Consider the following 27880-nt stretch of genomic DNA (forward strand, 5'->3'; position numbering starts at 1 on the left):
CACATCATCCAGAGAGGTCCTGAAGCTGCACAAGGTCTGCTGGAACTACTGAAAGATGAGGCCCTGCAGGAAACCTTCCCAATGCTTCACTTTATTAAGGATCTGCAAGTCAATACACTGCCTTCAGGTAGGACAAGGCCTTTTCAGTATTGTCAACAATCTCATTATGAAATACTTTTAAATGTCCCTGTTAAATATAGATTTCTCTAATTACAAGGAAAAAGCAAAACGTCAAGAAAAAGAGAAGTAGCTACTGACTTACAAGAGACCATTCCATCCAAACAGATCTGCACCAAAGGTGGGTCACACTACACTTTAAGCTATTCACTTTAAAATATTGTAGAGATCGTCACATACTCTATCTGCCTCTGTCTCATTGCACAGGCTCTCGCTTAGTTAAGGAGAAGCAGCTGATGAGCGTGGCTCGTACCATTGGCAGATCTTGGAGGGAGATTGGCAGACAGGCTCTCGACATCTCCTCTGTGAAGCTGGAACAGATTGAAGAGGACCATTCGCTCCACGTGGAGCGAGTGTTTGCCATGCTGCGCTATTGGAGCATCTGCCAGAGGGAGAAAGCCACTGCTTCTCACCTGCACTCACTGCTCAGTCAGGAAGACTGGGCGCTGCCACCTGAAAGCATAGACTCTCTGTTGGAGACCGACTGAGGCCTTCACTGTCTGGTGCTGGCTGAGGCTGTAACCCAGTTTCTACTCAGAATGAATGTTTCTCATGATATAGGCTGTCATAATTTAATATCAGGACAAAACAACACTTGAAGACCTTACCACGTCATGAAATCCTAAAGTGCTCTTTTGTACCACTGAGGCCTTTTGTTCAAGGTTCTTTATGTATGTTTTTACAATCCAGCCTATCTATAATTTTGTCATCCTGATTGTCCATACTGTAATTTCACTATGTTGATCCATTCTGTATACATAACATCGATTGCATGTCTCCTCATCCTGAAACAGGGATCCCTCCTCTGCAGAGGCGACACTTGCCAGAAGGCAAGGCAGGCAGCTGCTTAGGGCCCCGGGCCAGTAGGTGGCCCCTGAGAGCTGATGAACTTTAAACTGCAGCAGTGATAATGCGCAAAGTTTGCAATGACAGTAGGAGACCTGACCTCCCTGCGGGGGCCCCACCTGACTCCATCTACTCCCGTTTTTTAGTTTTGTTTTTTACTCCCATTTTTGTTTTTTATTGTTCTTCACATTAAAATGTTTGAATTACAAGTTTTTTTAAATGCTTATATTTATATTTTTAAAATAGCTTTTTAAAACAAAAAGAAGTTTAGATTTTGAAATTGTTGGTGTCAGATTATTTATAACATAATGGTGATGAACGCTGGCTCGAGGGGCCCCCTGTGAATTTTTGCCTTGGGCCCCAACAGACTATAGAATCCCCTGTGCTACTCTTTTAGTCCTTGAAGTAGTAGAAGTAGTAATTAGACTTTATTGCTAAATCCAAGTGTCCGGACTTGACCCCACTTGTAGACTCACAGACTTTGCGAACCCCCGGAAGTCTGCGAGTGTTGAGTGCCTCTAAATCCACAATTCATACAGTCCACAAGGGGTCTCAAGCAGACTTTCTGAATTTATAAAAAGAAAAAAATCAGATATATAGAGTCTGGTGATGTTGACGGGTGTGTAAATCCTGTAGCATCATGCACAAGAGGGATCCAGGCTGCAATTGCTTCCAAAGGTGCTTCAACAGTGTACTGAGTAAAAGGTTCAGTAATAACACATTTTGCACATGTGTTATTTCAGGGTTTTCCTAAAATGTCTAACAATCTGTTTTTGCTTTGACATTGTGATGCACTGTATGTATATTGATGAGGAATAAGATGGATTTCATATTATATAGCATATCTATTTTAACTGGGGTCTATAATGCAACAACGCTTGTAAAAGGTGATGGGTTTCACATATTTTGTTTTTGACAGCACTGTAGTTCTGCATATTCGGTGTGCATCACTGTAGCAGTCGCCGAACGTTTGCACAGCAACGAATGAAACAGACTTGAGGCCCATCTATCCCTCGCCCTCGCGGACTTTACGTGATGACAGTGAACACATCACAGTACGTACGCCTGAGCCTGTAACCTCACAATGGTTGTTTTCAGCGTTTGTATGATCTCCACATTTCAAACTGCAGTTGAAGGCAGCTTCACTTCACAACAGCGAGACAAGAAAAGGCGGAGGGACTGTGCTTAGTGCTGGAGCTTGTTGCCCGAAACAGGACACTACCTGCTGGGCGGTTAAGCAGGGTGAGTGCTTGTGTTCCGTTTTTTACACTCATAGTTTATTTTGGTAGACGTTCTTGTAGGTTGCCGAAGCTTTTTGCGGCCATGTCACTTGGCAGCGATAGAAGCAGTTAAGCTTGCAGTCACAGTAGCTACTCTCTGATCTATAGACTGTATAGGCCTAACGTTACACTATACATAGCCAGTGTATAACCTGTCAACTAAACTTTTTTTTAACGGACTGTTTTCTAAGTCTGATCGCCGGTGGCGTGATTGGCCACCGCAGAGTGACGTCGAGTTGCGTGTCTCTAAAAGATGCTTCTGCTTCAACTTTCTGCAGCAGGTTTTTTTTTTTCGTCCCGCAGTACGGGAGTTTTTCCCCGCAGCGCATTGTCTAGTGTGAATTCCAGTGATTAGTTTTATTCTCCTTCCAGTCCAGGAGAAATTAGGAAAACAAAAGGTCCTCATTACATTTGAATGAAAATACACTGTGGCAATTAAAGAAGAGGATACAATCTCTTTTTCTTTTTCAAAATCACATCTTTTTATGTTTTGTGAAACTCAACATGTATTATTTTAGGCTATTCTTTATTATTTATTTGGATCCCCATTAGGGGTCCATGCAGAAAGCCACAGCAATTAAAACAAAGAATAACAAAATCACACTATATCCATAAAACAAAACTAGTCAACTTTATCAATAAAACAAAAATAAGGTAGCTATATCCATAAAACAAAAACAGCAAAAGCAACAAGCTCAGCCTCATAAAATAACAGTGAATACGTTGGACCACATCCTAATAAACAATAAATGTTGAACATGATAAATGTTCGGTTTGTGGGAGAAAGGGTAATTTTCTATGAATTCTGACTATCTTGGTCTTTACCTTACATAATTTAGTGTTTGTTGAGATAGGAACTCTTGTTGTCATGCAAAGAAGGGCAGATAAGCAGTGTCTGTACACTGAATAAACTCATTATATCACAGTTGCTACCTCTAAGAGATCCCTTCTCTGTAAAATTCAAACAAGTAATCCGATACTTTTGAAAATAAGCTTTTAAACAGATCCAGCAGGAATTTCATGAAATGGACAACACCTTGTTTCATTCATGAGAAATTCACATATGAATTGATTAAACCAACTTTGTGTTTGTAACAGAAAATCATAAGTTATTGTACTACTCTCCATCGTTTCGCCCATTCTTTCCCTTTGTCTCCAACAACATTAATTAACTTAACATGGGACAAAGGTTGACACCCTCCCACTGATACTGTATCTCACCATGCCTTTTTTTTTGTAGCCATTTTCTGCTGTGTCAGGACAGCCAAACAAAAGACGAGAGATTCACCGACCTTTCAAAAGCGTGGATATGGAAAACATGTTCCCATCCTCATGTAAGTACAGTGTGCCATAGCCTATGTGTCCATTTGTAATTATTGACTTTTGGAAGTGTTTGTTTATGCGTTTCACTGTTCTAACAACAGCAGATGGGCAGGAACGTGACCTAAATGAGCCTCTGATCGACCACGCAGAGGGCCAACTTTTCTTGAATGAAGCCTTTAAAATTATTATTGAGGAAGTGCTCTGCAAAGGCACAGACGTCAAACAAAAGGTTATGTGAAGTCTAAAATCGAAACGCTGTCAGATTACAGTGAGTGTGATTACATCGAGTACTTTGGACAAAACTCATAATCCATATGTACTGCAGGTTTGTGAGTGGAAAGAGCCAGAGGACCTTGCTCAGCTGCTGGATCTGGAGCTGAGGGCGACGGGGGAGCCGCAACACAAGCTCCTACGGAGAGTAAAGGATGTCGCCAAGTACAGCGTCAAGACAAGTGAGACTGCCAGAGACAGTTGAGACATTTAAATACATTAACCCTTTTTTTTAATTCATGATAAGACTTTTCCTGTTTCTTTCAGGTCACCCACGTTTTTTTAATCAGCAGTTTGCAGGAGTGGACTATCATGCCCTGACTGGACGATTCCTCACTGAGGCTCTTAACACTAACCTGTAAGAATCAACTAAATGTATAACTAAAGCTTATAAGCACATCACAGGTTATGTATGAATAAGGGTGTAAAAATATGATCTGAATAATGCTTGTAATAGGCAATGGTGGAAGAAGTAAAAGCAGCAATAACTGGAAGTGGGCATGCAGAAGACAATCTGGCAAAGGACTAGTAAAAGTGGTCGTATATGTGGTTATGAGGGAATGGGAAACGTGAGTGAGGTGGAGAAGCAGGTCCAGTGGTGAAACTGGCCAGAAAGAGGGCAGGTGGGAGTAGCTGGAAAACAGGCAGAATGAATGAGAGATAAGGGGGTGATCATGTCGTATTCTGTTTATAATTCTGCATTCTAAATTTTAGTAGTATTTAAACAAAAATAAAATGAAAGTATCTTTCCGGGTCAGCTAATACAGGGTTTTGCTAAGTCTGAGACTGTCTCCCCTCAGACAGATCCTGTTTGGATTGGATGGGCTTCACACTTAGAAAACCTCTTATTTAGTAGGACTGCTAGCTGCACGACTAATCAAGCTTACTAGCCTAATTAGCTTAACTAGCTAGTTAATTAAACTAAATCAGCTTACATTTTGGTTACTTAAGCAACAAGTAAAGCTTTCTTTCCAAAACTTCATAAATCACCTCAGTTTTGTATTCCCTGTCGTCAAACCGACCTGATAGCATTCAATGATCAGTATAAATGGTACCACTTTACCTGAGAGTCAAGGGAATTATCCATGACATTGTTATAAAAGCATTTGATAGTGTAATAAAACGTATGACATATTTTATGACAAGTCTGAATTCTACCACTTTACTAAAGGCAGACAGACATCTCAAACAATGTCAACTTTGCATTAAAAGTGTCATCATTTACTGACTTACGCTTTATGACAACAGACAAACATTCATAAAGACCAGTTTAAATAAATAAAATGTTATCTGTAGCATTTATACATAAATATATTCATGTTAGATGATCATATGTTTTGTACATAAGTCTGAATCTGAAAAGTAATTAAAGTCACTTAAACTAAATAAATGTAAAAAATTAAACTTAAGTACAGTACTTGAGTAAATTACTTTTTACTATAAGTGTTAGGCAGGTGTGGTAATGTTTGTATGTATAAAATGTGGACTACAATGCAATAGTATGAAATACAGCTTTAAAATTGATCCTTTTTTCTTGTGTCATTGCAGCTTCACCTATGAGGTGGCCCCAGTGTTTGTGCTGATGGAGACTGAGGTACTGAGAGGGCTGCGGCAGCTGATCGGCTGGACAGAAGGTGATGGTCTTTTCTGTCCTGGGGGTTCTACCTCTAACATGTACGCCATGAACCTTGCACGCTACAAGCTCTTCCCAGAGGTCAAAAGCCAGGGGCTGTGGAGTCTCCCAAGACTCACCATCTTTACATCTCCAGAGGTCAGGAATGGCTATTAACATCTGAGGGGCTGGTGGTGTATCAGATATGTTTATTGAGGACCACATTGTTGTTTATGTGTTACCTCACTCTCAACATAAATTATTGGTTTTCCAGAGCCATTACTCTGTGAAGAAAGGGGCTGCCTTTCTGGGCATTGGGACAGACAATGTCATCCTGGTAAAAGTAGATGATGGGTAAAGTATTTTGTCATAATAAGAGCTAATAACACTGATAATGACGATAATTTTCATAATTAATTAATTGCTCAACTTGAGGGTTTAATATGGCACAAAACTGGTTCAATGTCATGAAATGTGAGGATTTACAGCTGCCCTCTATTTAATATAATTGTAAATTGAAAATCTTTTGTACTGTTGGTCAGATAAAATAAGCACTTTGAAGACATTGCTACAGTATTATTCCATTATTTTTTGCAGTCTCATAGCCTTGATGAATATTAAAATAATCAATTATTTAATGAAACTGGTTGTTAGCTTTTAGTTGCATCCCTATTCATACTGAATCCTGGGGTTCTATACAGTCAAAATGACACCTTTTCTTTGCTCCCTTGTGCGTTTCAGAGGCCACATGATTCCAGAGGACCTGGATGAAAAGATAAAGCTGTCAAAATCTCAGGTAAAGTCACTGACATTTAGTGGACACTCAAATATATCACAAACAACATGTTGGTTTTACCAATGTTTATCCACAAGGTTTGACTAACCATAAAACATTTTGTACATCCTGCACAACAGAAAGCACCAGCATGAAAGCTGTGTTCACTTACAGTTTTCTTTTCTACCAGGGGGCAGTGCCTTTCCTTGTAAGCTGCACATCAGGGACCACAGTTCAGGGTGCGTTTGACCCCCTGGACCACATAGCTGATGTCTGTGATAAACACAAGCTCTGGATGCATGTAGATGTGAGTCCTTCTATAGAAGACAAATCCGTGTCTGATGAAAAGTTTCTGTTGTATTTGTTCAAATTTAAGAACATGCAGAGTTTTGTCTGTTTTGTCGTGTGTTTCAGGCTGCCTGGGGAGGGAGTGTGCTCTTTTCCAAGCAACACAGACATGTGATGAAAGGGGTTGACAGGTATTAATTAATATGCATGACAAGACAATACATTTCTCATAATAAGAAAGGCGACATTTTGCCTGTACATGAATAGAGCTACACAGCTGGGCAGATTATGTCATATAGAAGATATAGACCGTACTGTACATAACGTATGGTGTGTGAGTGTGTTTCTTTTATGTCTGTGTGTGTGTCAAGAGCAAATTCAGTAGCCTGGAATCCACACAAGATGCTGGTGGCTGGCCTGCAGTGTTCTGCCTTACTGCTACAGGATACCACGGTTTGAGGCTACACCATTATCTGATACACATATTGTAATAAAGGTTTATGTTTTAAACATATTTGACAATCATTCATTTCTGCTTGTCCTCAGAACTTGCTGAAGAAGTGCCACAGTGCTAACGCCACATACCTCTTCCAGCAAGACAAATTCTATGATGTGAATCTGGATGTCGGGGATAAGTCACTGCAGTGCAGCCGCAAGGTTGACTGTCTAAAATTATGGTTGATGTGGAAAGCTGTTGGCTCCACTGGCTTGGAAGAGCGTGTAGACAAAGCTTTTATCCATGTAAGGTAAATAAGGCATCCAGCTGCAGCACAACACAAGTCTGGCTTTGATCGAGTCAAGTAGTAAATTTAAAATTATGGAATCTTTTAAGAGGCATAATTTCATACACTGCTTTTTTTTTAAATAATCTATTTTTTACTTTTTTGCATGTCAAAATTATTGACGCCTTTAATCAGTGAATTGGCTATTCAGATATTGATTTTCTTTTATGTAAACATCAAGGAACATTTGGGTCCATTTTTAAGGTTAAAGGTCCCATGTTGTAGAAAGTGAGATTTTCACGTCTATTTTGATTATGAAGCATGTCGAGGTGCTATATAAATACTGTGAAAGTATCGAAACGCTCAATCCACAGATAAATGCACACATCCCGTATTCATCAACTGTGCCTTTAAAAGAGCAGTCAGGACTTCTGTACTGTTGTGATGTCACAACTGTACTTTATACTATATAGAGGCAGAAAGTGCCACTACAGTGCTGTAATTTCCCAGCTGCAGTGACGGTGCATTGACACCCAGAGCGCAGATGCAGGAGACCCGGGAAATTACAAATAAGAGCAGACTGGGCTTCTTTGGCAAGGGGGCTTAAAGAGAAAGGCGCTGAAACTGATTGCTTCAGACAGAGGGTGAATACAGATATAGTCAGCAAGACAGTCTGAGAAAAATACCTTTGTTTTTTATACATTAAAGCTTGTAAACATGTTCTAATAGAAACCAAAAATACAAGTATAAATCTGAAAATGAGCATGAAAATGGGACCTTTAAGATACTTGTAGGCTACTTTTGACATCTAACGTAATTTTCCTTGTCTTCGCACCATTGGAATATCTACTTTTTTTCAACATCAGCTGAGTTGTGATCCAGGTCAGCGGAAAATGAAAACTTAATATCCCCTGCAGGTATCTGGCGGATCAGATGAAGAAAAGAGAAGGGTTTCAACTATTGCGTGACGTAAGCAAATATCTTATACATACTGAGAAAGATGAGTTGTTTTCTCCTTGCAAGATGTTAAATATCTGTGTGTGTTTGTCTCCATGGACAGCCAGAGTTTGTGAACGTATGCTTCTGGTTTATACCACCCAGCATGAGGGGGAAGGAAGGAAATGCAGATTACCAGGACAGACTGGCAAAAGTAAGTGTGTGCAATACATCCATGGACTGGGAACACAGATTGTGAGCATGCAGGCTACCATCTTCAAGTATTTATCACTTCTGTGCAGCACTTCTGAGTCTAACACTAAACTTTTGTTCTTGATAATAGGTAGCTCCAGTCATCAAGGAACGCATGACAAAACAAGGAACTATGATGGTGGGCTACCAACCTTTGGGAAACAAGGTCAACTTTTTCCGTGTGATTGTTTTCTCTCCACTGCTTTCCCAGAGAGATATGGACTTCTTCCTTGATGAAATTGAAAGACTGGGGAATGACTTGTAAACAAAAATACAACTAATAAGATGTTTATCCCTTGTGTATATACTGTATAATTTAGAGTTTTTTTTGCACAAAGCCTTCCATTGTAATGTCACTAATTATAACACACAACCTGAGTGTACTGTACAAACTAAAATATGTGATTTGAATAAGACAGTTCTGATAAGAAGAAGAAAAAAAAACATCTGAATGAATGAATAAATCATCAAATAGAGGGTCCTTGTTCTTTTAAAACATTACTAGTGAAATAAACAATTTTTGTGAAACCATTATTGCAGAGGTGGAGTATTGCTACCCTGGTCTGTGATGCTCAAAACACATATTTACAGACGTCTCTTTCCCCATGTAAGTTAAGTTAAAATTGTAATGCCGCCGTTTGGCCACTACATTGCGTTACAGACCAAGAGAGAATACAGGTGAATTCGGACCGTATGAGAAAACGAATGCTTTTGAACATTAAAGCATAAATACATATTTGAGTAGAAACACAAAGGAGAAGCATAATATGACAATATGCCCCCTTTAATGATTTATTATGTTAAACATCGGAAATAACCAATTGCCATACAGGGAAATAAATAAAATTTGAAGTTAAAGTTGAAAACACTGAAAAATGCCATTTTCCAAGGTGATGGCTTGAAATGTCTTGGTTTGTCTGACCAACAGTCTAAACTTCAAAGATCTTACAGTTAACTATGTAAGACAAGAGAGGCAAGACATTAAACTGAATTCAGATGTTTGATTCTCATGCTTAAAGAATGGCTTAAATGTTTATTCGATTAGGCTATACCTTTTTTTTAAAAAAAATCCCAATAATACAACTGGGCTAAATGTAAAAACAATAGACACGAGAGAGAATACAATGAAAAATAAAAACAAAAATGTAATGATAAAAATAAAAGTAATATATATATATATATAGAGAGAGAGATATAAATAATATATATAATATATATATATATATATATATATATATATATAATACATATATTTTTTTAAAGTTATATTTTTGTCTCATTCCCTCACAAGTATGGCCGCAAAAGTGGGTCATTCCGCTTCGGTCACGTGACAGGGCTTCTGGCGAATCACCGCCCGCTCCGGAGAGCACTTCCGGTGGCGTTTCCTGTCAGTGTTTGTAAACTGAGAAAAAATTGGAAGTGCGACAAGAAATAATAACCTACAAAACTCTAGAAAATCAAAAGGTAAGCAGTCGTTTTTGCAACGAATTTCACTCGCGGTTCCTTAAACGTTTTATAATGTGCTACGTGTGTGATTCTAACAGCGGTAGCCGGCGAGGGAGGCGTTATTTCGTGGTCGGCGCTGAGCCCGCACGCCCTGCCTGCCTTCCTAGCTGTTGTTGTGTTGTCTGGGGCGGGGGGTGGGGGTTCATCATACAAGAGTTGCCCCAAAACCCAACCACTGGGCTAGCTAGCAGGTTAGCCCTTTCTGTTTCATTTAGCAGAGGCTCTCAGTATGCTTCACACTTTTAAACCTGCACTCTAAATATTGTATCTAAAACAGAATCTGCCTCTTCCAGTGCGCTCTAGATAAAAGTCCTATTTGATTGATACAGCTCATTTGGTCGCTTTTCCAAACAGCAACTCCAACGTTTTCACGATAAGTCAAGCTTTTATGCATGGTGTATGCACGGTACACATGTATCTGCTATATATTTTGATTCACAGCCTACCTGTTGTAAACTTGACACAAAACTGCAGTAATGATGCTCCACATGACATTCTCTGTCAATTAGTACTTATGAGCATTGTGGTTTTATGCTAATTTGCCTTGCTGTCAGGGAATTAATGTGTTAAATATAATAATAATAAATAATCTGCTTTCCAGTGTCAAGGATTTAACCATTCCGCACTGAGTCTGTGGCCATTCTCTTTAATTTAAGGGCCAAACTGATTCTTGACTTGATTTAGCCTTGTACATTATATTGGCAAGAGTCCAAATTACAAATTTCTCAAAGTTTTTGACGAAATCCAAATGCTAAACCCAAACCAAGAGTTAGTTCTATTTTTTAAATTTCATTGTTAAGTGTGTAGGTCTGATAGTTTACATAAGTGTCCTTGTTTGTTATTAATTTAACGCAATTTGTTGAACCAGTCACATTAAAGTAGACAGGGCTGACCCCTCTTTATCAACTAATCGCCAATTTTGGTCTTGGTCGACTTAGATTTATTCAGTCATTTTTCATGCTGAATGCCTTAATTCCAAGAACTTCATGAACACATTTATGTATGTATGTGTGTGTGTGTGTGTGTGTGTCTGTCTCTCTCTCTCTCCTCTCTTCCTCTCTCTCTCTCTCTCTCTCTCTCTCTCTCTCTCTCTCTCTCTCTCTCTCTCTCTCTCTCTCTCTCTCTCTCTCTCTCTCTCTCTCTCTCTCTCTCTCTCTCTCTCTCTCTCTCTCTCTCTCTCAGCACGAGATGTAAAATGATTCTTCGGGTGAATGACTGTTAGTTGACTCAGGATTTTTTTTAATCAAGGACAGCCATAAAATTACTATCCCCTGCCTACTAAATGATGAATGTCACTACACAATCATTAGTTCAGTAAGCTACTGATACTTTCTGAGGTATTTTAATCCAAAAATCCCTGTGCACTGACTGTTTAAAGGTTTATGAAATCATAAAAGTACAACATAAAAGCTCACTGACTGGGGGGGGTAATAAAACCACACTTTTCTCTTCAGAATAGTGCAAACACGGAATACAAGAGAAAAAATGATTACAAATGTGTGTATTGTTTGTACACACATTATTAGTTATTTTTACACTATAATAATTCCTAGGATATATGTTTGTGGCAATCGTGCAGTGCTTTAGAATTGCACCACAAATGTTTATTGCATCAGCAAACTCGGTGTCACATTTCAGTGCCTGAAATCCAGTTCACTGTATAATGATTAACTGGCTACTGGACTATTTGACACTTTAAAGATTCATCAATTGGTTTGTGCTATGAAACATGGTAAAAACCAATACAGACTGATTTGAACCATTATCCGCATGAAAATTCTTTGAAGTGTTACATGCATAGTTATTCAAACAAACTAGGCCCATAGCTTCAATCAGTCTAGAAAACATCACATTGGGGTGCCCGGTGGCTCAGTGGTTAGGGCAGGCGCCCCATATATACAGTGTGAGTGCGCTTCGGCATGCAGCCCTTTTCCTCCGGCTGTCCTGTCATAATAAAGGCATGAAAAGGCCAAAAACAAATTGAAAAAAAGAAAACATCACATCATTGCCATTTTAAGATGTTCTTTACAAATGAATTTCAGCTAGATAAAATTGTGTTTTACAGTACACTTGCTGCTCTCACACAGCAGATCCTTGTCTTTTATATCACCTCATGCATGAAGGTTTTTTTGAATTAATGTTTCACATCTACACAGATGTAGTTTCCTTTTTGACTGTCTTCATTTTACCCATTAGGTGTCATTATTTTTTCTCAGTCGGACTGTTGTGCATTCTGTCAACCATGGAAACAAGGCATGCACCAAACCATTGGGTCTTTTTTCCCTGATAAACTGAACATATTAATACTGGACCTAAATTGCTGGTAATATGTCCAGATTTGGGGATTTGGGAATTTTTTTTGAATGATCTGGTTTTCCAGCCCCTTATCCCAGCGTGTAAAAAAATGTTAGCCATATGTTGTCATGCCTCTACTTTCAGGCTTTGGCCCCTGATGATTTGGGTGGGTGTGGTCTCTTCTGTAACCCCTCATCTTAAGTGAAGCCCCCTCTGTTCCCCCAAACACACTTGCATTCAAACCACGGAGATGACACACCATTCCAACAACTCTGTTCGAGACCATATGAAATGGGTCAGTGGAAGTCTCTTCATCTCCGGAACACCATCGTGTTTTTAGTTTGTATTCCCAATCCTGATGCCATTGCATTTTTCTGTTACTCCCATTACTCAGCTTCCTCTCCTTACCCTGACTCGGCTCTGTGAGGAGTCCTGCGCCCCCCTTTTTCTGCTCTAACATTTAGTTTGTGTTGCCAGGCTGGGTTGCTGGGCTGTGAGGCAGTGCTGTCCAGCATGGCCCTGATGCAAGCCAACAACATCCCAGGCCAGAAGAGGATGATGTCACCTTTGGGCCAAGGGCACAGGGCCAGTCCTGAGAGCCACCAAAGCCATTCGCAACATAGCAACAACCATGGTCACCAGGTCCACCATGGACAACCCCACCACAGCCACATGGGCCATCCTTCAGCTGGGAGCTGCCCACCCCTGGTAAGAGAAAGAGAAGACTGGGAAGGGTCACTCAGAACGCCTGTGGAAGCTCTTATTTCTAATAGTTATTTCTTTGCTTTCATGAACCGAATTTAAGTTGTTAACAGACAGGTGTCATGGCAGTGAAAATAAACTTAACTACACTTACAACTCAGGCTAAAGACGACTCTACTTCTGGAATTAGAGCTACCAGTTAACACTATAGTTCTTACAACTTAGCAGTTATAAGAAACATTTAATACATGGAAAATAAGGCACTATAATGTAGTTGCAAGCAGATACAAAGTGTTAATATACAGTATATTAGTAATTTTCAACAATATCTTCTCCTATGAAGACATTTTATACCCCCACCACCACCACTTTGTCATTTATATTTGTGTAAACATCAGCTTCTACTTATGATTGTCCACAGGAGGAGTTATAGTTGTTGACAAAGACAAAAATATCTGCTAGGGGTTATCACGATTCCCCAAATCCACGATTCAATTTTGACTGTTTGTTTAAATAGAAAAAAAATTTCTTCAGCACTGACAGCTTTGCCATCATTAGGCTATTGAGTTTTCATTTGTAAATATCAAGAGATCATTGGTTTTATGCCCTGACAACGGTCATTCACATTTTCAGATTAGGCTACATGCTATCAAATGTGATATAACTGCAACTTTTTGGGGAATATACCACACTAAGTTTACATTATAGTGCGTTATAAACTATTTATTCAAGGTTTATATACTGCATATAAAGTCAGTGCAGTTCACCAACTACCATTTCTTCCTCCAACAGCTGATCCGAAAAGATGGGGATTATCACTCATCAAGAATGATTGGTGGAAAGGACATGCAGGCGAACCAGAATATGCAACCCAAGAAGAAGCACAAAAAATCAGCGTCAACCAGCAAAGTTAAAGTGGAGGTAACGAAGCTACTAAGCTACACTTGTGCAAAGTTTTACTCTTGACGTTCAGTTAACTTTCAACTCTGTTTGTCATTGTTGTTAGCATTTAATGCCACAAATCGATATGGATGATGATGACAGTTCCTTGAAAGTCCAGAAGAACTTCATTTGTGACCACTGCTATGGAGCTTTCCGGAGTAGCTACCACCTCAAGCGACACATACTGACACATACAGGTGAGAAATCACAGCTTGTGTCCTCACTTCAGTGTGGCCTTTCCCACACATTTACCTTAGTGTTTACTAGATATGGGAAACGGGGTGCTGTAACTAGTAGTAAGTACACTATTCAGCCAGTGGACCGAACTTCTGAAGCTCCACCTGCTTTGATTAAACTACAAATAAAAAACATAGACTGGGCGGCCGGTGGAACATTGGTTCAAGCAGGTGCCCCATGTAAAGATGTCCTTGAGGCAGCGGCCGCAGGTTCGACTCCGACCTGCAGCCCTTTGCCGCATGTCTCTCCCTCTCTCTCGCCCCATTTCCTGTTTTTGTCCTATATAATAAAAGGCTTGAAAGGCTTCCAAAAATAATCTTAAAAAAAAAAAACCAGACTCAAACCATCTTAAATGATTTTAAGAACTAAATTATTTTAATGTGTAGTATGTATGTTTAGAATTATTTACGATGCGTCCTTACTCTTCTGCCTTTTTTGAATGTCGGTTCCGTTTGTCCATAATTGTGCTGCAGTCTCAAAAGATTGCATCCAGTGAAATATGCAGTGAGTCTTGATAAATATGCTGCTAAATGCTCGGCCTATGTCTGTCCACAGGAGAGAAGCCATATGCTTGTGACGCGTGTGATATGCGGTTCATTCAGCGTTACCACCTGGACAGACACAAGAGGGTTCACAGTGGAGAGAAGCCGTATCAGTGTGATCGCTGCCATCAGGTTAGTTAACCGCTGTTTCAGGGTCTCTGTTTCAATTCTGTATTTTTTGGGGGTTCTGCCTATTAATCAGGATTACAGCATTAGTGTCGGTAGCATCATTTCGCTAACTTTGACTGAAAAACGCGTCTTTCTTTGCCTCCAGAACTTCTCAAGGACAGATAGGCTGCTAAGGCACCGACGACTATGTACAGTTGGGTTGAGCAAAGAAGAAAACCAGTACTCACAGGACGCAACTACCCATCCGGCTTCCTGGAGCCCTTTACAGCCTTCCAACAACCGTCTGACTGTCTGACCGACCTTCCACTTCCAACAGAGACCGTACAGGCAGCAAACAGCAGTCTGCAAGGAGCTCAACAGTAACCTGAAAACAGCCCATCCTAAAAACACAAACAAACTTTACTTTGCTCCCGCCAGCTTTTTCACAGAGCTTGAGAATGGATTTTTGTACTTTTTTTAATTCTCCTGCTCCATTCATGATACAGACAAAAGAAGGGGAAGGACTAATTCGCAATCTTGGAAAACTTGGTATCATGGCAATAACTGAATTAAAAACATCTCCTTTTATCCGAAAGGTTATAGGTATTTTATTTTCATATTGCTATCGAGGGATTGCAAGTACTTTTGACTGTTTACCTGTTAACCTGCAATCAACCCCAGTGCTGCCCTGTACTACTTACGGACAGCTTGCTAAAGGACACACAGAAAGAACTGTGTAGCTTTGAGTTCTTCACATTTTGTGATTTTTTCTGCTACTAGTCAAGTATCAGCTACTGCTCATAAGTGAAAGGTCACATCAGACTCACCTCTAATACTGAAGGTGTTTTGTGCATAACACATCTGAAATTAAATTTAATGTAATTTTTGATAATGATCTCAACTGTAAATCCATTTTCACTTCATGTAGAAAATTTACTTTTTTTTCCCGCACACATCTTAAGTGGATCTCAAGTAATTTACCGGCTATTCCCCATCTGTAAAAATGAATGACAGATGTACAAACCGGTTGAAGAACACTAAAAGTTAACTAGATGCTCCTGAAATGTAAAAATGTTCAACTGATCTCGGTATTAGTTGAGTTGTGTAGCAAATGTTTGCTCACATTCACCGTTCTACCTTGTTTTAAAGGGGTTTTGTCCTGACTGTTAGTAGAATACACTGTTGAAATACAGTAGAAGGCTGACAGGGTTTGTAAGAAGTTTTTTTGTTATGCTCTTGAACAAAGTTTGTGAGGTGTTTTTTTTGTTGTTTTTTTAAATTGGATGTAGTCACCACCTGTCTGGTGCTACTGTAGTAGATTTTTCTGACTCTGAAAGACGTTTGTGCTTTCAAAAGTATTTTGGTAAGTGAGGCAGGGTTAGTGTGATATCTGAAATCCTGAAATCTACCTGAAAGTTTGTGAGAGTACAATTGGATTAAAACTAGTCCTCAGCCTAAACCTATTTTCACCGAAGGGACTGGGGAACCTTGGTGCTGAGAAGTCAAATTCGGTGCCGACTAGTAAAATTCAGTGCCCAGAACAATTTAAACCATTGAAAGTATAATTTCATCCACAGATTTCTAGGGCCCGTCTCTGTCTTGACCTGACTGAATGTAATCTGAATATGTCATGTCATTTCATCTCCAGTGTAACCTTGAGCATCTTCAATGAAGATGATGAGCTGTGGACAGGGGAACATAAGGTTCAGGTGGTGTTTTGTACGATGATAACCTACATTATATTATGTTCAGGCCTCTGTATGAGGAAATCAGACTGTAAACACTGGACAGAAGATGTTAGGTCAGTTGTAGACGATTGTATTGTAGACTGGTACTTCTGTTGCTGTCAGACTTTTAGACTACGTGAAAGGAGTTTGGGGCCCATCATTGACTTGTCTACTTTTTATGAAGTTAATATATATTTAAATTGTATTAGGCGTAGAAAATAGTATGGGACCTAACTCTTCAAAAGAAAATTTATTTACAAAGTTATAATCCTTAGTCTGATGATTTCTTATGACAACTGAAAATGTAAAGTCATCCTTCAACTTACTATTAGGAGTAATGTTAAAGCCGCCATTCCTTCCCTTTTTAGTATAGCAGCGATGATTAGTAATCAGCATATATATTTTTTATTTTTATTTTGCATGTATTTGTTAGAGGGTCTTGTATACATTTTCTTTTGGTAAACAGATTTTTCTTTTTTTTTTAAATGTGAGCCCTCACCTTTTTTGTCATTTCAGGGGAGAAGTCAATCATACTGTAGTGAACAGAGTCTTAGGGCCCCAAGTCTCAATAAAGCTGTTACACCTTTTAAACAAATGCATGTTGTTCACCCTTTCATTTGTTTTCCAAAAGGAAGTCAGAATAACAGTATGTTCTGAGGACTTCCACTGAGCTAACACAAAATGAGAAATTGAATTACTTGCCTTCAAATGGGACATTAGCTACCAAATCTTCCACACTAGAAAGATGCCAAACATTTGAGAAGCATGTAATGCACCAATCTTGTCAGCAGATGGCATCCATGACCATTTGAGGGCCAATTTTCTCTCTAGCATAGAGAAGAAACCCCTAACAATGTCTTTCCATATTGCTGGTGATATGTTGTTTTAGTAATCATAGGATGACTTTGCCCCCAAAATGATAATTTGTAGATAAATTACTCACCCCGGTTACCTTTAATTCTCGAAGAAAACGTTTGTGTTGCACGCCTCCACACTGAACCAAGAATCCAAAGATGAAAAAAAATCTTGATCAATTGAAGTAATCGGAGGTCGTGTATAAAAAAACTAAACTAAACTCAAAACTTTTAATTAATCAAGGAGATTTGTCTTTCTCTCTAACAAACTATTTATTTTAAATTGCCCTTTTGAGGATACATTTCCTTTTAAAATTTAGTCCCTTTTTCCAGTTTTGGAAAATAGTTAATTCAGTAAAAGTAGTAATACACAGTTTACAAATACTCTGTTACAAGTAAAACTTCTTATTCGAGTAAAAGTACAAAACTTCTAGCATCAAGATAAACTTGAAGTTGACAATGTAAAAGTACACATAATGCAGAATGGCCCATTTCAGAATAATGTATATTATAATATTTAATTATAATTATTATGATTGATGTATTGATGCCTTTTCTTACAATATATGCATGTGATTTTTGATTTCACCAAGGGATCAATGCAGTCTTATCTTAATAAATTATATTACATCATCATCTATTTGTATTATTACTCTGAATCTGCAAAGTAACTAAAGGTATCAAATAAGGGTAGTTGAGCTAAAAGTACAATATTTGTCTCTGAAATGTAGTGGAGGAGAAGTATAAAATAGCAAAAAAATACTTATTACTTAATTGTTCAAAAAAACAAAACCTATTCAATTTACAATAAAAATTAATCAAATCACATTTTAGAAGCCTACGTTTGTTTTAGTTGATAAGAGAGTTAACACAATTATGTCTAATATAAACTGTCAGTGATTAATATTTTTTATAAACCATCATCAATTAATCAACAAGCACAACTACACATTGTAATACAGTTGTATCCCTTTGGTTGGCTGATACAAAGCCTTGTCTGCACCACAAGAGGGAGGTGTATCCTAAGCTACTGTCTGCTCACAACCTTCCTTGAGACAGAAACAGACAGTATTTATATACACTGTGCAAAACCAAGTGCTATGTATTCTTCATACTTGAGTCATTGTTAAAGCAGAGACAACATTTAATCAATACACCTCTTCCATGAGGCAATCACTGATATCATGGCCTGGAGTTGGTCGGAAATGTATGAACTAGATCTGATGTTGCATACCTCTACTTGGAACTAAAAATTCAGGTGAAAGTAGATACAGAGTACAAGACTACAAACCATATACCCAGAGGCCTGTCTTGTTTAAAGATATATGATTTGTTATAGATGTTGCTGCTGAGAGGTATTATTGTCAAACTGTGTAATCAAACATAGATAACATCAGTCGTACGTTAGGAAGTGCAGATCATACCCTTCAGCACCTTCCTCTTTGCTATTGACAAGTTCTTTAATTAAAGCATTAGGATAGGCAGGATGAGATCAGCCTGAAGGCTGCTGGGAGTGTGCGCCTTCCCCCATGGGAGACATCCCCTCCCTCTGCAGCCTGATTTACAGCACCCACAGGCCCCTGGCACTTAACAATGGACCTCCTTAAGTGAGGTAGATGGGGAGGAGACCAGAGAGGGGGAGATAACACTCCATCTTCATGCACAAAGTGCTGAAATCATCTAGGTTTGAAATCATCTCTGCGAGACAGACTGATCATGGAGTCGGTCCAGAGGTAAAGTGCAGGAGTGCTGCCTTGTGCTCAGTCTGGCTCACTCCATCAGGGAGGAGAGCTCTGTTTAAGAGTGATAGTCAGCTATCTATATGCTCACCTGTCTTGTCAGAGGGATGAAAAAAATAGTTCCTACAAACAGTATTTTCCCTAACAACCAGTAAATCTCAGTCGACTGTGCATACTGTGTGTGTTCTGTAAACATGTGGGTGGTTCAAAGCTTTACAAAAACAAGCACTCAGTAGCAGAAACGTTCTGTCTCCGACAAATGTTTGGATGCCTCCTGATCAAATACAGCACATGCTCACGGCAAATGATTGAAACCCTCCTAACAATGGCTCCTGCTATCTCTCTCTCCCCGAGGTGTGGGAGAGCCTTTTCATCTCAGCCTTTGATTAATAAAGGAATCGCTGGTTGGTTGAAAGCAGGGATCTGCTCCCCCCTCGAACATCCATCATGTCTGTGACAGCCCACCTCTCTGTGTTAATTAGCGGTGATATTTAAGCTGTCTAAGGTGTTCCATGGCCGTCAGCGTGGTGGTGCTGCTCATCATTAAAATTTCAATTCCTCTGTCCGGGCTACTCCCATTTTCCTGGACACCTCAGTGAACACGTCCTCAGACATTCACACAGAGGAACAGGCTGAGCGTTCACTGCACGTGGCAATCAAGGCACGACAGTAAATGAGAACACAACAGCTGTTTTTTCTCTAAATGAAAAGCAGAAATGTAAAGAATCTTAAATTAGAAACTGTGAATATATTCATGTTGATGCACTTACTGTTTTTTTTACATTTTAATGTTAACCGTACTGTGTCTGCATACATGATAAAACGTCAATTTGACATATCTCACTTACGCAATAACTATTTGATATTATATTGAAGAATTTGCCATAAATCTAAAGTTCTCGTTAAACAATGAGCATTGAAAGTGGGAATGCATTACTTATTAATGATTACCAAATATTGTAATATTCTCTAATACTGCAGGGCTATTATTCAGAAATAAATTATGTATGTAGCTAAATCCTGGTCTGCCTTATAACCAAAAGGCATCCTGCACCAGCATGATAACTTTAGTTATATTAAATTAAAGAATAACCGGGTGAAGGGCGTTGGCAGCCATTTCACAGCAATCTGGATACTGGATACAAAATGGCCTCCAAGTGTATACAAAGTTACAAAATCTAGTAAATGTATGAAAATTACCAATGGGATGTATGCACGCCACATGCCTCACAAAACATCTCTGACTGGGAATGATCTGTCATATCATGCTTCAAACTGTCCCATATTCACATGTCTGCCACTATTTTTCTAATTAGTGTAACTCAACAAGATTAATTAGCCTCTGCATATCATTCCCAGTACTACAAACGATAGTACAGAGGAGAAAAGAGCGAAAACTATCACCCATGTGACTCGTAACATGGGAAAAGTAAAGTTTGGCCCGCTGCTTTGATATATTCAAGTCATGAATATTCATACATTACAATGGATTTCCACTCAAGTCAGAATTTAAAATGAGAATATTCAAAATCACTTTTTGCAATTTGTTTCAAACACACGTACAGAGTGAAGCCAAGAGATTTGAGAGAGAAGAGAAACTGCTCATGGTCAACGGGGAGACAGAGTTATGAAAAAGGCTAAAGCTTTTGAATATGTGTCCAACGTGTGCCTTTTGATAGGTCACTGGAGGAAAAGCACAGGTTTAAAGTGATGGCTGAATTCATTTAGTTTCTTTGGTTTTAGGTTGTGTTTGAATGTCTGAGTTTCTAATATGGAATAACACACTGGACTGCCAGTCCTCTGATCACTAAGTCTTCTGACTCAATTAAAAGGTCCCATGTTGTAAAAAGTGCGATTTTTTAAATTTCTTTTTTTATTTTAAAGCAGGTCGAGGTGCAAATACATGAATAAAATAAATATTAACTTAAAATATAAATATTAAAATGCTCAAACCACAGAGAAATGCACACATCCCGAACACATCAGAAACTTTGCCTTTAAATGAGCCATCAAGACTTTAGTACAGTAATAATGTCACAACCAGACTCCACTATACATATATATATATACAATTTATATAAGATATATATATATACAGTATATTTATAGGTAAAAAACTGCTGCTACAATGCTGTCATTCCCCAGCAGCAATGATGGTGCAGTGACATAGAGAGCACAGATGCAGAAGACCCGGAAATGCTGACCAATCAGAGAAGACTGGGCTTTTTCCGTTTGAGAAAAAGATTGTGTTTTTGTTTTTTTTTAACATGAAAGCATGTAAACATGTTTGAGTAGATACCCAACATACAAGCATGAACCTGAAAATGAGCATATGTCTGGCAGGAGGCTCAGAGGTTGCTGGGTATGAGGGCATCCTGCTCTACCATGCACACCCCTTTACTACAGGTCTGCAATATGCAGATATAGTAACAAAGATCAAGTCCAGTTGTATAGGACTTTGTTGCTGAAATTTGAAACTGTAAAAATCCTTTTCCAACAACTTTCTAAGTGCGTTCAGCCTCGACAGAAACATTAACATGCCTTGGCTTTACGCCTCCCTATTAATCTACAGCTTGTTGGGACACGTTTGGACTGAGCTGCTACTCCAGGGAACAACCAACCAGCCACAACAAGAGTCCATATTAGGGCTTCAGAAGTGCTGGATGCGCACTGCAGAAAGACATATTTATATGGGAAGCCACACACTTAATGTTCCACAGACCAGAAGCACACTTAACAAATGTCAGGCGGGATTAAATTAAAACCAACCATTTCTTCTCTAGTATAAATGTATTAGAATATACATTTTTCATTACCTTAAAGCTACAGATTTGGTAAAGAACCCCTGCTAATGATGTCATATTGCTGTTCCAAGCAGAATTATATATTATGGTCATACTAAAAAAGCAGAGCAACAAAGACAAAGGTTAACAAATGTGCATAACCGCAGAAAAGAGTTCAGTGAAATGGTAAACTCTATACAGGTATATTTGTCTCAACCTCTTCAAACACACCGCAAAACTATCCATCATTCCTTTGAGTTCAGAGGGATCATGTCTCTTAAAGATGTAAAACCTGTTTTCTTTCTCTTACATGTCACATTGTCAGAGGGCATGTGTGTAACCCCAACTTATCAAGTTCATGAGAAGGTCTCTGATCAAATTATGCAATTCTACTTGACAAGGCAAGTCCAGGGCTTTCCTCTGTCTCTTTATTTTCTGACAATTTTCCACTTGAGCAGACGACCTCAAGTGTGAAGTGAAAGAGTAAAGAGAGGGATTTGATATCCAAGGGAAACGGAGCATGAATTCACTAGGGGTTGATAGACAGGGCAGGGGCAGCCATGCTTTTTACCCTTAGAGATTTCCACGGGTCAAGGCTGTTACAGGGCCATGCTCTCGCTCCTCTTGATCTTGTCAGGATAAACTATCGGGCTGATGAAGAGATAGGCCACAGATAGATGATGGTGTTGCACGAACGCTGGGGCCGCAGTGAACAGATACAGTAGTCAGACACCAAAGTGACTTTGGCAGTTTCCTGCTGTTGATCAGCTATGAGATATATGCATGATTGACTCAGTCGCTTAGGATCTTCTGACCCCAAAGTCAAGCAAAAACCTGCTGAAAATTAGAGATTTGGAATGAGAGAGGAGAGGAAGACAAATGCACCTTCTTACGCAGGTAGAAAAGCCACAAGAATCAGAATGTGACCGGATGCATGCAGACAGACGTGCACGATCACGCACATTTTCCTCTCTCTTTGCGGTGCCCAAGCAATTTATGTGCTGTGAACTATATTATAATATGATAATATTAAAAATGCTGCATTATCATTTTCACGTCTGCTCAAAATTAATAATGTGTGTGCATTCTCTAGAAAACAGGACGACGGGGGCACTCTGAAATTGTTAGTGTGTACAGGTTAGGCAAACATGGATTGTGTATACTATGAATGTGAGTACAGTAATCAAAACATCTAATGAAGATGTGGATGACTGAATGTTAGGTGCTTCCCTCTCAAGTCCTGGAACCGTTTGTTTGATCATATTCTGGTTGCTAATTGCCACCAACGAAATGTTCTTTGTGACTTTGGAAACACGTGATTGTCTGTTCAAGTGTATAAGTTGTGTATGTTCCATGTATTGATTCAGATGCTCTGCAGATCACCTTGGGTTTTATGTTTGCAATAAAAGTCTAATCTTAATCTGCTGATTTTGCCTTCAAGAGTTGTTTTTTCAACCACATAGCGGCATAACTGGATATCTCCCATTGGCAGTAGCAGGATATTTCTGTGAACTATTCCAAGCATTTTTGGATAGACACCTAGCATTTTATCCTATCAAACATGTCTCTGTTCCTCCTCTTTGCTCACAAGAAGGTCTCTTCTCCTCTGATGACGTCAGGACTATTATACTCCAGCGCCACCTCCCTTCAGGGATAAGATTTTACGATTGCAACCTGACACCGTTTCTGTGTCCTATAAGCGACAGAGCTGTAACTCACTTCAAAGGCAGGAGGCATCAAATCACAGTGCACCCATAAATTAACCTGTCAAATCTTGGCCAATGAGAAGGCGGCGTTAAATCTCTGCTGTCACGCTGGCGGCCAATGGAAAGACGATGGCAGTAAATCTGTCATGGCAGCGTCTGTTAACGGTGTTGTGGTGTGGTTGGGGAATCCACGGGGAGGGAGGGAGGGTGGGGAGAAAGTGAGAAAGAGTAGATGACAGAGGGAGGAGGGAACAAATGGAGGGTTCAGAGAGCTACGCAACCGAAAATGCATTTCTTTGCATTCTTTCGTCTGGCTACAAAACTACCTACGCACATGCTATAGTAAAGCAGTGGCTGGCATGTGGAAGATTTTCCCCCCTGAGCAAAACAAGACTAAATGTGGCCAGAAAAAAAAAAAAGGACAAACAGACAATATTTTTTCCCTGGTGGATGCAGTGGGAGTTGAATAACATCAGCAGAAACACTCATAAAGCTTTACAACCAGCACGGATGTTTCTGAGGTTGACTGTTTAGAGTGAAAATGACGGATGGTCCTCTTTTAGGGCTTTTTTCATCATTGCAAGAAACTTAGTGTTGACTGTTTGATAACAGCAGTAACCCAGTAACCTCTGACTGTCATGACACCATCAGTAGCAGCGGCAGGAGCCCGGCTACACGCTGCCCTCTGGAATACAGGCAGAGTCCAGTCGAGCCCATCCACAAACCAGATGTGCCCCAATTGTGCAGCTTCAGAGGATGATGGAGTTGCCCCTGCGGCACAGCAAACCTGAGCAACTATGCTTGAGGATTTTCTCTTGCCAAATCCACAAAGAAACGCAACATTCATGCACCTACCACCTTTGACCAGAAAGTATTTTCACACCCAGAGTGCTTCCACTATAACTCTTCTAAAGCATGCTTCCAGTAAAGAGTAATACAGTGCACTTGCACAAGAGAACTGTGGGGAAAACACATCAGGTAGAATATTTGCTCGATTAACAATGCCCTTGGTGGTGCACTTTCATTATCCTATCAAAGTTGAACATTTTCATGTAATAAATCTTACAGGTATCATAAAATAACTGCTATGCTACTTCAAAACCAAAGAAAAAAGCTTTCCCTTAACAAAGCCCACAATTTTTTTCACCAACCTGTAACGACATCCAATAAACCAGCCACATTAGTGGTGACATTTTAATCCTATATCAACAACAAAAAAATTAAACATTAGCATCAGAATTTACAGTCATCTTATGTCATTACTATGAACACTTTTTTTCCTTCTTCAGAAACATAAACAGCGTGTTGAGTTATGGCAAAGGCGGGCAGGGGTGCAGTGGTAGAGGTGTTGTTTTTGGCTGGCTTTTCCTGGAGTGGCCATGATTCTCTGTTCTATGGGAATCCATAAACAGACCCAGAGAGGGCAACTGGGGCCATAAACCACGTCAGGCTGCCAAGATGCTGCTGAGGCAAAGGGAGCAAGCCTGGGCTCATACCTCCTCCTTTCTGCATGTATGCGCCCTCTGACACACACACACACACGCACGCACGCACGCACGCACGCACGCACGCACGCACGCACGCACGCACGCACGCACGCACGCACGCACGCACGCACGCACGCACGCACGCACGCACGCACTCACACACACACACACACACACACACACACACACACACACACACACACACACACACACACACACACACACACACACACACACACACACACACACACACACACACACACACACACACACACACACACACACACACACACACACACACACACACACACACACACACACACACACACACACACACACACACACACACACACAGCCTTTAATGACCTATTTCAATGCTATGTAATGTTTACAATGATTCTGTGTATATGACGGTTGTGTAGTTTAGTTTCAAAAATGAGTGGATGCAGCTCAACAATAATCAATTGACGAGTTGATTTTCCAGACATTATGTTAATATCCTTATGTTAAGTCTTAAGCATTATCTACTTGATGGGAATGTGAAAGCAGTAGAGCTAAAATGGCCTTGTTAATTTTAATACACTGGGTCATTAAACATCATGTGGGTCCTGGCCTTTGTCCTGCTCAGACGATATAATGACACTTCCTTTAATATGTTTACTGTGTTGCATCCAACATGCTGTCATTGGTTTCCCCAGTGCTGTTTCTCTTTAGCAGTGCATGCCATTGGATGGGTGCTCAAGCCCATTGACTATGACATAAAGACTCTGTAAGCTTACAGATGATGATAATTTATTGACTCTAATTCACACAGTCCACTCACACACATACACACAAGAGAAAGAGAGCGACTCTTTCACCGTATGCATCGATCAATTACAAGACTCTTGCCTACACGTCTCTGACAATTTTACTGCATGTTATGTACAGCATGTCAAGCCATGGCGTTTGAAGCTGTTATACTCATGCCTGTATAATTAATATAAATTACCTCAATGGTTTTTTATGATGGTGCAACTGTAATTAGCGGATGAAGGCAAGTCACTGTGCCCCCGATGGTGCTGCCGAGCTATCTTGATTAAAAGGAGGGTCTGGACAGGCACCTTGGGTGGGATCCGTTTTAACCCTCTCTCTTTCCTGCCATGCCCTCACTAGGATCTCATCTAATCACATTAACTGCTGTCTACTTCTGCTAACCTCGTCCTATTTAACCTTCATGTTTTCCCCTCCCTCACTGAAACCGCACACTGAGACAGAAGCTGTCCTCATTATACCAGCAAACTGGTGCGATAACAATAAACTGGTACGATAATGGAGTCCATTTATAATGATTACCTTTCTCTTTCTTACTGCCCTTTCTCCAGTAAAACACTTAGAAAGTAGCATCAACATGGCCTCCATTCATGCTATCTCCGCAACCATAAAGAGCCACAGATTCAAGGGCTGAGTAAAACTGGAGCAATGCCAAGACAATAGGTCCATGGGTCAGAGACAATAACAGTTTCATTGACTACTCTCCTCTCTGTAATGTGAAAACATCAACCCACACACATGGCATTGGCGCACAGCACAGCACAGACAGACACACACACACAAACAAACTGTGATTGATACCTAACGCACAGAAAGCTACTTCTAAATTATTTTATACACAGTACTGTTGAGCTGAGGAATTTAAATCAGTTAAGTCATCTGGCCAAGAATATCTAAAATGTTATTTCCTAGTAAAAGATATATTCCAAACCATATAGCAGAGGCCTTCAACTTTAGTTAGTCCAATGGCCCCTTAGCTGAATGAGAGATGCAGAGGTGCAGGAAACCCCATACTACATCTATGTTGAGGTGCATTAAAACAGCTACATGTAGTGTGGCCAAAATCCTATACACCTAGCTTTTTAGGGTGCATACAATACTAAGCTATTTAAATAAGAATTATTGACATGCATTTATTAATGTATTGTGTTTTAATGTGAAAGGCACAGTGGATCCTTAAGCTTAACTGTATCTTTTTGACACAAATAGGCTGATTTATCTTTGCTCATAATATGTTGGATTCATGTGAAATTAAAAGTAAAAGTTATCAAACAATAATTTAGCAGCCCACCTGCAGTAACTCTGAGGACTTCCAAGGGGCCGCGGACCCCCTGTTGAAAATCGCTGCTCTACCGTATGTGCACATTAAATTGCAGTATTTCTGTGCCTCAGAATACCAGGACTGCATTCCTTTTGTCGTTTTCTGTCCTACATTTTTGTAATTGAGATAAGCAGCTCCCCTGAAATTTCACAGAGTATGCAATAAAAACAAGATTTAACTGATTATTTACCAGTGGAAAGACATGTGATTGTTAAATAAAATGTTGAAATGCTCTAATCCACATTCTGACACCCATTCTGTGTGATCCTTTCAACACTCTGCTCCAGACCACTAACATAAATCAAGAGCATTCACTTTATCTGCTCCTCACTTTGAAGTTTAAGCCAATTGACCGATTTAGACACATAAGAGAAAGAAATGCATACTTGTTATATATTAAGGTTTGTGAAAAGGCTATACGAGTAGCCTAATGACTCAGGCCAACAGACATGTCACTGCATGCAAAGTACAGCAGGAGGTGGTGTTTGATTGTACAGAGAAGGAGGGAAACTGTAACAATATCGGCGACCTAATGTAGTTCAGATTAGGCATGGTAAGATCGGTTTGTTGGCAATCCAACACAAATGTATTCTAGCTGGAAATACCTTCACCTCAAGAACATATGTGGAAACCTAGC

The 27880-nt window shown here is 39.7% G+C and overlaps 2 protein-coding genes across 4 annotated transcripts; both read left to right on the plus strand.

The window, feature by feature from the left end:
- Positions 1 to 1971: 1971 nt before the first annotated feature.
- csad (cysteine sulfinic acid decarboxylase) lies at positions 1972 to 8864 on the plus strand. Its single transcript, XM_083919297.1, has 16 exons — positions 1972 to 2078; positions 2180 to 2265; positions 3544 to 3637; positions 3728 to 3855; positions 3952 to 4078; positions 4164 to 4254; positions 5445 to 5667; positions 5783 to 5862; positions 6250 to 6304; positions 6474 to 6590; positions 6698 to 6762; positions 6943 to 7024; positions 7118 to 7317; positions 8211 to 8262; positions 8354 to 8443; positions 8573 to 8864. Exons 3-16 carry the CDS (start codon positions 3613 to 3615, stop codon positions 8744 to 8746), a joined length of 1509 nt encoding a protein of 502 aa, XP_083775423.1. The 5' UTR covers positions 1972 to 2078; positions 2180 to 2265; positions 3544 to 3612; the 3' UTR covers positions 8747 to 8864.
- Positions 8865 to 9846: 982 nt separating this feature from the next.
- znf740b (zinc finger protein 740b) lies at positions 9847 to 17053 on the plus strand. 3 transcript variants are annotated; one of them, XM_083920860.1, is made up of 7 exons: positions 9881 to 9945; positions 12427 to 12577; positions 12760 to 12990; positions 13777 to 13905; positions 13991 to 14123; positions 14719 to 14837; positions 14980 to 17053. In XM_083920860.1, exons 2-7 carry the CDS (start codon positions 12533 to 12535, stop codon positions 15127 to 15129), a joined length of 807 nt encoding a protein of 268 aa, XP_083776986.1. In that variant the 5' UTR covers positions 9881 to 9945; positions 12427 to 12532; the 3' UTR covers positions 15130 to 17053. The 3 variants fall into 3 exon arrangements, with proteins under 3 accessions (XP_083776987.1, XP_083776986.1, XP_083776985.1); XM_083920861.1 differs by lacking the exon at positions 12427 to 12577 and having other exon boundaries at positions 9847 to 9945; XM_083920859.1 differs by lacking the exon at positions 9881 to 9945 and having other exon boundaries at positions 12291 to 12577.
- The last annotated feature ends 10827 nt before the right edge of the window (positions 17054 to 27880 follow it).

This window comes from Echiichthys vipera, assembly GCF_963691815.1.
Source record: "Echiichthys vipera genome assembly, chromosome: 9".
Lineage (NCBI taxonomy): Eukaryota > Metazoa > Chordata > Actinopteri > Perciformes > Trachinidae > Echiichthys > Echiichthys vipera.